This window comes from Macrobrachium nipponense, chromosome 19 (assembly GCF_015104395.2).
Source record: "Macrobrachium nipponense isolate FS-2020 chromosome 19, ASM1510439v2, whole genome shotgun sequence".
In the NCBI taxonomy this organism is placed as follows: domain Eukaryota; kingdom Metazoa; phylum Arthropoda; class Malacostraca; order Decapoda; family Palaemonidae; genus Macrobrachium; species Macrobrachium nipponense.
The window spans coordinates 35,594,287-35,604,690 of NC_061088.1; the positions used below are offsets into that span (position 1 = coordinate 35,594,287).

At 34.0% G+C, this 10,404-nt stretch overlaps 1 protein-coding gene across 1 annotated transcript; it reads right to left on the minus strand.

Moving 5' to 3' along the window:
• Positions 1 to 6,706: 6,706 nt before the first annotated feature.
• On the minus strand, positions 6,707 to 8,158 carry LOC135211397 (cingulin-like protein 1). The gene has a single exon (XM_064244711.1). It carries the CDS (start codon positions 8,156 to 8,158, stop codon positions 6,707 to 6,709), a length of 1,452 nt encoding a protein of 483 aa, XP_064100781.1.
• Between the last annotated feature and the right edge of the window lie 2,246 nt (positions 8,159 to 10,404).

Here is a 10,404-nt window from a genome sequence, read left to right on the forward strand (position 1 = left end):
ATATATATATATATATATATATATATATAATATATATATTATATCGTGTGTATGCATGTAAGGAATGTTTTTTAATTCTTAAATAAGTAAAACCGAGGGATGGAGCCATAATCGAACATCTGTGTGATGTAGTAGTGGAAAAATCTTTTGACCTCGAGTTCGATTTTTGGTAATTCAGTGGCATAAGGCAAAGCCTTGAAAAAATACTAACAGCAATAAGTCTACACCTATTGCTGTTATGAGTGAGAATAAGAAAAAACCCATTTTGAAGGTCCTGCAAGGAACTTATTGATGCCACTAAAGCAATAGTTTTTAACGAAAATTATACATATATATATACGTATATATATATATTATCTATAATATATATATATATATATATATATATATATATATATATATATATATATCATTCGAGCTACAAATGTCCATTAATATCTAATTCGCTCTACCTCGGAATTTATATATTCTCATATATGTACCGAAGAAGAATATATATATATATATTATATATTATTATTATATATATATATTATATATATATATATATAATATATATATATATATATATATATATATATATATATATAATTGCAAGGCAGCCTTTATATCCTAATTCACCACACACGCACACTATGCGAGAGAGAGAGAGAGAGAGATGAAGCTAACTAATTATTGGTGAAAACGATGAAAAACTACCGATATAAAGAAGAGTGAGGGTGGAAATCTTTGGTTGGAAAAATTCAGTCTTCACAGTGCCCAATAGAATGTACGCTCATGAGTCTGAATACGTGTCTACATTTCTCCTCTGTGCTGGTTTCATGCACTCCCACGTACGCACTGAACGAGGAGAGAATGTTGCCGATCATAAAATATAAACTTCTCGACAAATGCGAGAATAGATGTGGCTTGTATATTAGCCTTGCAAATTGTTGTTTTTCATTTCACAATCGGTTGTGACAGTCTCTCTTTCTCTCTGTCTATATATATATAGTACATACTTACATATATGTGTAATAATTATATTATGTATATATATATATATATATATATATATATATATATATATATTTTATATGTGTGTGTGTAATTGTAATAGCCGCAATGCCCTCTTAACTTCTCGAATTCCTCGTACTTTTTTTTATACGCTTGCCGCTAAAGAGCCCATAGATCCAAGTGCAATAAATATGAAGAAATCATGATGTCCAGTAGCGGGAAACGAACCACGACGAGGTCGACATCGTGACCTCTTGTATCCCGGATACATATTCCCGGACTGCACTGAGCTTCGGCCAGGCTCCTCCAGGCTCCTCCCCTAGAGCACTGTGGGCGGAGATATCTCACTTACCTAGCAGACGACGCATTTCGTTCCGCCATACTGCCCTCTTCGTTCTTCTCCGTCATTAGCTTATTTTGTTATGTTTTTTTTTAAATTATTTTTATGTTGTCTAAACATGAAATTGTGACTTATATCCATATTTTACGATAGCAATATGCATAATTTGCTATATAAATCAATATTATTCATAAATTTATTGTAATATGCTGCTAGCCAAAGTTCTTTAGCTAAAGTGTTTACGATGTGAACGGATGTATGACAATTACACGAATATATACACATTTCATCGTAATTGAAGCTCAAAATGTGACAGTTAATGGTGTTTCCAGATATTATTATACATATTTACTTGATGAATATGAGAAATAGTCAAATGACTAGCACATTTAATAGGAAAGGAGCTTCGTTTCCTAAACCCGAAGTCTTGTTTACATTCGTTAGCTGACGTGTGGCCTAATTTCTATTTTTCTTTTACTACTATATGCGAGAAGGAATTTGTAAATAAATTTTTGATTTTCAATAGAATTAACATCACATTTAGCAATAAACCACAATGTTGAATTCACTAATGACAAAAATACTTTATATTGTTTGGTTTTTATCAGTCAGCTGACCTTGCTCTTTTGATTTTTCTCTTTAACTCTTGGTGTAGCCTAACCTTTGAAATTTTGTTTGTCTTTTCTCTTATGAGGACATATAAGGTGAAAATTCAGTCAAACAACGGGGAAAAATTGACCAGCCCTCTGTTCGTGCAGAATATAATACTATAACGGTTGGCGGGGAGGCGGTTTAGATGATAAGTTTCAACTTTGCTCAACATATCCTTACAAAAGAAAGAGGAAAAGATGGTACCAACCCATTTGGCACCTAATAGTTAATGCTGCATTTCTAGACTCAAACATATGTTACAATATTCAGAATCCCACTAATAAGCTTGATAAAAGAGTCGGGGGAAAATGATTGACACTGGGTTAGGCTGTAAATGGAGCAAAATCAAAGGGGTAGATATTCAAATCTTATAGAATGTAGTTAATAAAAGCATTTTCCAGCACAGTATGACAACAAAAACAAGAAGCCCCATTGTATTGTATGCTATATCTTTCTTAAAGAAAGATAATGGTTCATGTAAGAGAAAGCAATCCTATTTTTTTATGATCAATGTTTTGAAAAACGATCTCTTTGTATCATTCCATGTTTTGAGACATAATGCCTATCAAGTGCACTAAAGGCAGTGCCAATGTGGAAAATGTGTGAGGCATTGGTGAATTGGGCAAAGGAATGTTGGTGAAATTATTAGTCATATATGAAAAGGAATTTTTATGATTTTTCTCAATTTTTACCCTTGCATACACTTATGTAGTATTATTTTCGTTGTATATGTCAAAATTTTACTGGCTCAACCTTCCTTTTTCGGATAGTATGCTTCAGAAAAATTCTCTTCACTTCATGATGTTTTGACCTTAATTTCAGTACTTAGTTTGTGTTCCTTCATTTTTGCTCTCAAATATATTCACATCTAAAGGGTGGCAACCTTGCACAACTTGGAACTTCACGCAGTCTGCTGTTTTTTCTAGTCCATACATGTTTTTCCTATTGTTACAACCTGCTCATCACTTTCCATCATCTACACTGCAGTACAGTGTGTATAAATGAACTTTTATGTTCGTCAAGCATGGACATGAAGGGGGTTTAAAAAAATAAATGTCTATACTGTGAAAATATTTTACATCAGTCTCTATTGCTAAATAATACTAATGATAATATGAAGCTGCGAGATCAATAGTCTTACTTGCTGCAGACTTATAGTAAAAGGACAAAAGAGAGGGTTAATAAGTGCGAGAATACTAAACAAAAAATATATTGTATGAAAAATAAACCCATTTTCAACATTATTATAATAAATGTCTTTAGATAATTACATAAGCATCTTCCTACGCACATGGATGCTAGTAGATGACACTTACACGAGTCTTAATAGATAAAAAACTATAATCTGAAGATCACAGCAATAATAAGTGAGAAGTGCATGTGCAGTTCTAGCAAATAAAGGTAGTTTTCACAGTGGATGAAGAAATGGTGATAATAAACAGTATCCATCTAATATATATCAGCCATCCCATACCAGGAATACGGGAAGCATCACAGAATGCATTACTATAAATGTCTGTAGATAATATATAAGCAGTTTCCTACGCACATGGCATGGATGCTAGTAGGTAATACATACACGAGTCCTAATAAATAAAGAAACTACAATCTGAAGATCACAGAAATATTAAGTGAGAAGTGCATACGCAATTCTAGCAAATATAAAGGTAGTTTTCACAGTGGATGAAGAAATGGTGAAAAGAATATCTTTCAGAAGACAACTCTGGAGTATGCAGCAGTGGTATGGAGTTCTCATTCAAAAAGAAGCATAAATATAGAACTAAAGAAAGTACAAAGCAGTTACAAGATGGGTAACATAGTTCAGAAATTTGAGCTGTGAAGATACATTTAGCAAAGATAGGACACAAGGCTTAACATTTCACTAAGGTTAATGGCTTTTGGCATTTTGCTGGTTCAGCAAAACATTGAATGCCAAGTTTTTCTTACATTTAGCTACTTTTAAGAGCAAGTCAGACTTTCTTTTTCTGCCCTTCCCAATTTGGGCAGCTCCTCTTAGCATGCCAACTGGGTGTCTATCAACTGATGTTGGTTGACAAGGTATTTTACCCCTGCCAGCTCCAGACAATGCTCCAGAAGAATGTAAAAAGCTATTTAGATTATTAGTCGACTTTAGTAGCTTTAATTTCTTCATGAAAAGCTTTAGACTATTGCAAGAAGTGTTGTCTTAAAAATTATATTAAACAAAACTGAACTTCTTCTCTGCTATGGAAGGAATTTAATATTTTGGGATAATGTGGTGACTGACATATACCTTTCTTTATTGGTAGCGTAGGGTAGGTTAGGTTAGGTAAGGTAAAGTAAGTTAAGGTTAGGTTAGGTTAGGTTAGGTTAGGTTAAGTGAAGTTAGGCAAGCCTAACCCAACAAACTACAGAGGCTCCCGAGTGTGTGTCTTTCATGCACCGAGTTGTCATAGTACGTAGAATGTTGGACCATTCATTAACAGAACATATCGTATAGAATGGCATGCACAAAAATGTATATATCTATAATTAACAATTTATTTTCTTGCACTTTGAACGCCATCCCCACGTTATACAAAGGCTCCATATTTTGTGTAGAAGTTGAATGCGAACCATGCATAAGCTAATTACATTTTTATTTGGATACTACCTCCACAACACTGTACCTGTCTTGAGTGTGCCCGTGTCTCTGATTTTGATGTTATTAGGTCCTTCGTTCCCCTCCTGAAAGGTAGCGGTCTGTTTCCTTCATTCTGTCTGTTGAATATTAGTTTTTTTAATTTTTTAATTTTTGTTTAAAGTTTTAATATTTTTTAATTTGTAAATTTCTTAATTCTTAAGTCTTTGTAATATTTTTATATATATTATAATTGCATTTTTCAGCTTTGAAAATGAGGCTGTGTCCTCGAAACGTCAGCATGTGTAATAAATGGGCAATCACTAGTACATGACGTCTCTTTCAGCTCCTTGTTGTATATATATATATATATAATATTATATATATATATATATATATAATAATTATATATATTATTATATAATCTATACATATATATAGATATATATATAGATATATAATAGATATAATGATATATATAGTATTATATATCTATATAATATATATATATATATATATATATATATATCTATTATATATATCTATATTCTATATATATATTCTATATATATATATATAATATATATATATATATATATAAATATATGTATATATATATATCTCATCTGTAGATATATAGATATATATATATATATATATATATATATTGTGTAATATATATATATATATATATATATGGTATATACTATCTATCTAATATATATATATAGATATATAGATATATATAATTAGATATATATATATATATATATATATATATATATATAGTGTAATAATATATATATCTATATATCATATATATATATATACTATATATATATACATATATATATATATATATATATATATATATATATATTAAATATATATATATGATATATATAGATATTTTATATATATATGTATATATATATATATATATATATATTACCATATGTATAGGTATATTCTATATGATATATATAGATCTATATAGATATCTATATAGATATATATATATATATATATATATATATATATATATATATAACTATATATATATATATATATATATATATATATATATATATAAGGTACCATATTAGGCCTTTATCGATCTTAAGTGATCTCACCCCTGGGGCATCATTACTAAGAGAGCGTCATTGAAAGGGGTTTTATATTTGCCAGGGGTGGGCCCTTCCCTTCTCTCAGCTTTCTTAGCTAGCCAAGATAGATGAAATCCTCAGTTTGATGACCCTGCATCTGGTAACGCCTCCAGGTCATTCCTCTGTTTTTGATAGAAAACAGGTGGTTCCTTTACAGAGTCCAAAATCAAGCCATTTCTCTGCTCACTGTTGGGAAATTCTGGTTCCTTTTGCAATCCAATTACTCCTTTGCTGTAGACAGGAAGCTTCCAATCTCCAGAGCGGACGACGTCGAAATACAGCGACTCCTGATGGTATCCTTTGATGTCTTAGTGCCCTTGCCACACTGGGATCAAACATGTTGCATATATAGGAGCATTAAACTTACGGGTTTTTACGCCGCGCCAGAGGTTGCCACGGTAGTATATGCAAGTATTTGATCCATTATGCATTGCATAACCTATATTTTGCATATTTAAAAGGCATTGAACTTACGGGGTTTTACGCCGCGCCAGAGGTTGCCACTGCAGTATATGCAAGAAATGGGATTTAATATGTAATGCATAACCCAATTCACATATGTAGTTGGCATGAAACTTACGGGTTCTTACGCCGCGCCAGAGGTTGCCTTCCACGCATGTGATTTAGCATTGAAACCCATTCCCGAGGGTATCATGTGGCAGGAGAGAGAGGGGGTGCACCACAGTCCAATCTTGGAGAAGGGATGCGCAACAATCCACTCTTCGGGCACTTGTTGCCAGTTCACTAGCCGTTGTAGTCTGTCCACCGCTCAGAGCTGCTTTCACAACTACATCCAGGAGTGATTTCCTTCGCAAAAGTCAGCCTGTTCCTGTTCCCAACAGCAGAGTTATCCTGGCTTGTTTCTTCTGCAAGCAAACCACCAGTTCTCCTAAAAATGCCGAGGTTCCTTTGTGTGCACCCTTTACGTGACGGCGTTTCCCTTGTAGAGAGCTCTCAGAACATTTTTGCTTCTTGCTCCAGTTTTCGGAGGTTGGCTGCAGATCCCTTGATTTGGAAAAGTTTTTCTTCGAGGCTGTCCATTTGTCGGGAGAGAGCTTCGCAGTTGATCTGGGGCTTCCTCAGACATCGAGCTTTATCCGAAGCCTTTTTCTCTTCAGCTTTCCTCTCAGATATAGGAGCCTTCATTCCTTGACGCTCCTGTTCTCCTGTAAGCATTTTTACTTTAGTTTCCAAGCCCCTGATCTTCGTGTCCTTGGCCAATGTCTCCTCCTGGAGGCTTTCGAGTTCCAAGATTGCCTCCATCTTTTCAAACTCCTTCGTCTCTAATTCCTCCTTCGCTTCAGCCAATTCAAATTCAAGTTGAACTTTCCTTCTTCTTATTTCATTCAGCTTTCCATTTGCCGTCGGGTTTTCTGCTACAACAGTTTGAGATGCTTTCTTCATACGGATGACTTCCATTTGCTTGAGGGTGCACTCATTTTCCAGTCGGAGGAGCTCTCTATCTTTCTGCAAGTTCTCCTCTTTCAGCTTTTCCAGTTCCTCCTTTTTCTCATCTAATTCGGCTTTACATTTGTGGAGCTGTTTCACATTTTCTTGGGCCATCTGTTTCTCAGCGACAAGGACTTGTAACTCGTCCTCTAAGTCGCTGATCTTGGAGGTCTTCTGCTCCCTTTCCTTCTTCAGACTTTCAATGGTCTTCTCTTTCCTTCTGTTCTCTTTGCGAAGGCTTTGCAAGTCCTCATTTAGCTCGGTTATCCTGACTTGCATTTCTAGCCTGCTATCTTCTCTTTGCTGTAGATCTCGATGCAACGTCTCCTTCTCCATCTCGAGAACTGCGACAGTGTTTTCCAAAATAATCAGCTTCTGGTCCTTCTCTTCTCTCTCTTTCATTTGCACTTCGGTTACCTTCGCCTTTTCTATAATTTTGCTTTTCAGTATTTGCATTTCTTCGGACATTGAATAGATTTGTGTGTCCTTTTCTTTGTTCAATACTTCGAGGTCTCTTATGTGTTCTTCCATCTTCATTCTTCCTTGAGTCAGGGCCTTTACCTTTCGTGCTAATTCATTTATCAGCTGGTCTTTCTCTAACTTCTCTTTTTCAAACCTTAAAAAGGCATTTTCATTCTTCAGGATTACTTCCTCGAACTTTCGACTAGTATCCAAATGGGATGATTCTTCTTCACTATCCGAACTGTCATCATCTTCGCAGTCTGACTGACTGTCTTCTTCATTATCCGAAGCGTCGTCTTCTTCGTTATCCGAAATATCGAGTTCGTCAATCTCAGAATGAACAACTTGGTTCTCTAGATTTCCAGCCTCCTCAAGACAGCCAGGGTTGTCCAAGGCCGAGAAATCGACAAAGAACCGAACCATACTAATGCCAAATCCACGAAGTATAAATACTTCAGTGAATAGCACAACAGGTATGGCAAGCAAAAACCACATAATCTCGCGGGGGACTTGATGAACCGCGAATTCAAAGCACTGTGCAAGCACAACTGTAAGCAAACTTAGAAACATCTTTGTTTGTTATAAATCAACTCTCTCTCTGACTTATCATTAATTTAAAAAAAAAGACGCGTGACGTTTCTGGATTCTGTTGGGATTCTTGCGTCTTTGCTGTCTTCGGGAATGCTTGCTGATCCCCGGACACAGTTGATGTGTCTGGGTCCTGAGTCATTTTGGGCTCCACGGGAGCTGCTTCGGTCTTCAGAAGAGAGGAATTTCTGTGCAGTCCTCGGGGACCTTCTGAGCACCCTGGAGCCATTCAGAAGAAAGGAATTTCTATGCAGTGCTCAGGGACTTTCTGAACACCCTGGAGCCAATCTTCACACACGCACACGCACACACACATATCTTTGTGAACTATATTTTTAGTAGAAAATAGCTGACAACTGATTCACGATATAAGTCATAAATGAGAAAGCTAATTAGAATGTAGATTTATTATTGATATATTTCGTCACAAGAATATCAATTTGATATTTTGCCTCCTCAGTTCCTACTGGAATTTTTTTAGGGCAGGAGTACTGTCGACATTTTATCAGTATCTGCTCATACTTCAGTATGATATGATTAAGATATTTTCTATTTAAAAGTGTTAACAAAGTTAGAATTGCGAATTGATCAACATATTTTCTCTTTACTAGCATTAGCTCAGGGTTTAATGTAAATTGACTGATATATTTGTACTTTATAAGTATCAGGGCAGTTTTGAGTAGAAATTGGCCCATACATTTTTACTTTATAAGTATTAGCTCTGGTTTTAGTATAAATCGACCTATACATTTTCATATTATAATTATTAGCTTACTTCTAAGTATAAATTGAGCAATATATTTTCACTTTATAAGTATTACTAGCTTAATTGTAAGTATCAATTAACCAATATATTTTCACTTTATAACTATTAGCTCGGGCATTAGTGTAAATTGACCAACATATTTTCAGTTTATAAGTATTGGCTCAGGTTCTAACACAAATGAACCAGTATATTCCAGCTTCACAGATTTTACCTAAAATATATAGTCCAGTATATTCTCACTTTATGAGTGCTAAATAAATTGAAACTCAGACGCGTTCAAATTCCAATTCAGCTCAGTGCAGTTCCTAGAACCTATACGATACTTGTCATCCGAAAGTTGTAACAAATGAGAGGGTATGAAAAAGGGGATATATATGTATAATATATATATATATATATATATATATATCTATATATATAGTATATATATATATATATCATATATACTATCTATATATATATATATATATATGATAGATATATATATTATATATATGTATAATGTATGGTAATTAATTATATATAATATATAATCTATTATATATTAATAATATAATTATATATATAATATATTATAATTATATATTCAACTTGTTTAATTTGGGAAATACTTGTCCTGAGGTGTGAATATATATATATATATATATATATATATATATATATATATATATATATATATATATATATATATATATATATATATATATATGGGGCAAATTAGCTCCAGCATTTCGTAACCTCGTGACGTCACACCTCAGGACAAGTGAACGGCATTGCGAGTGAGTAGTACGTAAAGACCACAGATGACAGCATGTAAAAGCCTAACATGAATAAAAAATAATAAAGACATAACAAAATAAGCTAATGACTGAGAGAAGAATGAAGAGGGCAGTATGGCATAGCGAAATGCAAAATGCGTCGTCCGTCGTCTGCAAGGAAAGAGAGATGTCTCCGCCCACAGAAGTTAGGCCACACATCAGCTGACGAATATAAACAAAACTTTGGGTTTAGGAAACGAAACTCGCAGCATATTACAATAAATTTATGAATAACATTGATTTATATAACAAAATATGCATATTGCTATTATAAAATATGGATATATATCACAATTTCATATTCACACAACATAGACATTATAAAAACAACAAAGTAAGCTAATGACGGAGGAGAACAGAGAGGGTAGTAAGGCGGAACGAACTGCGTCGTCTGCTATAATAGTGAGATATCTCCGCCCACAGTGGCTGTAGGGCCGGGGTCTGGCCGAACGCTCAGTGCACTTCGGGAATATGCATCCCGCATAATGGATTCGCGGGTTCGTTTCCTGTTACCCCACACCATATTTTCTTCATATTTCTTTAAACTTGGATTTTAAGGCTTTGTAGTG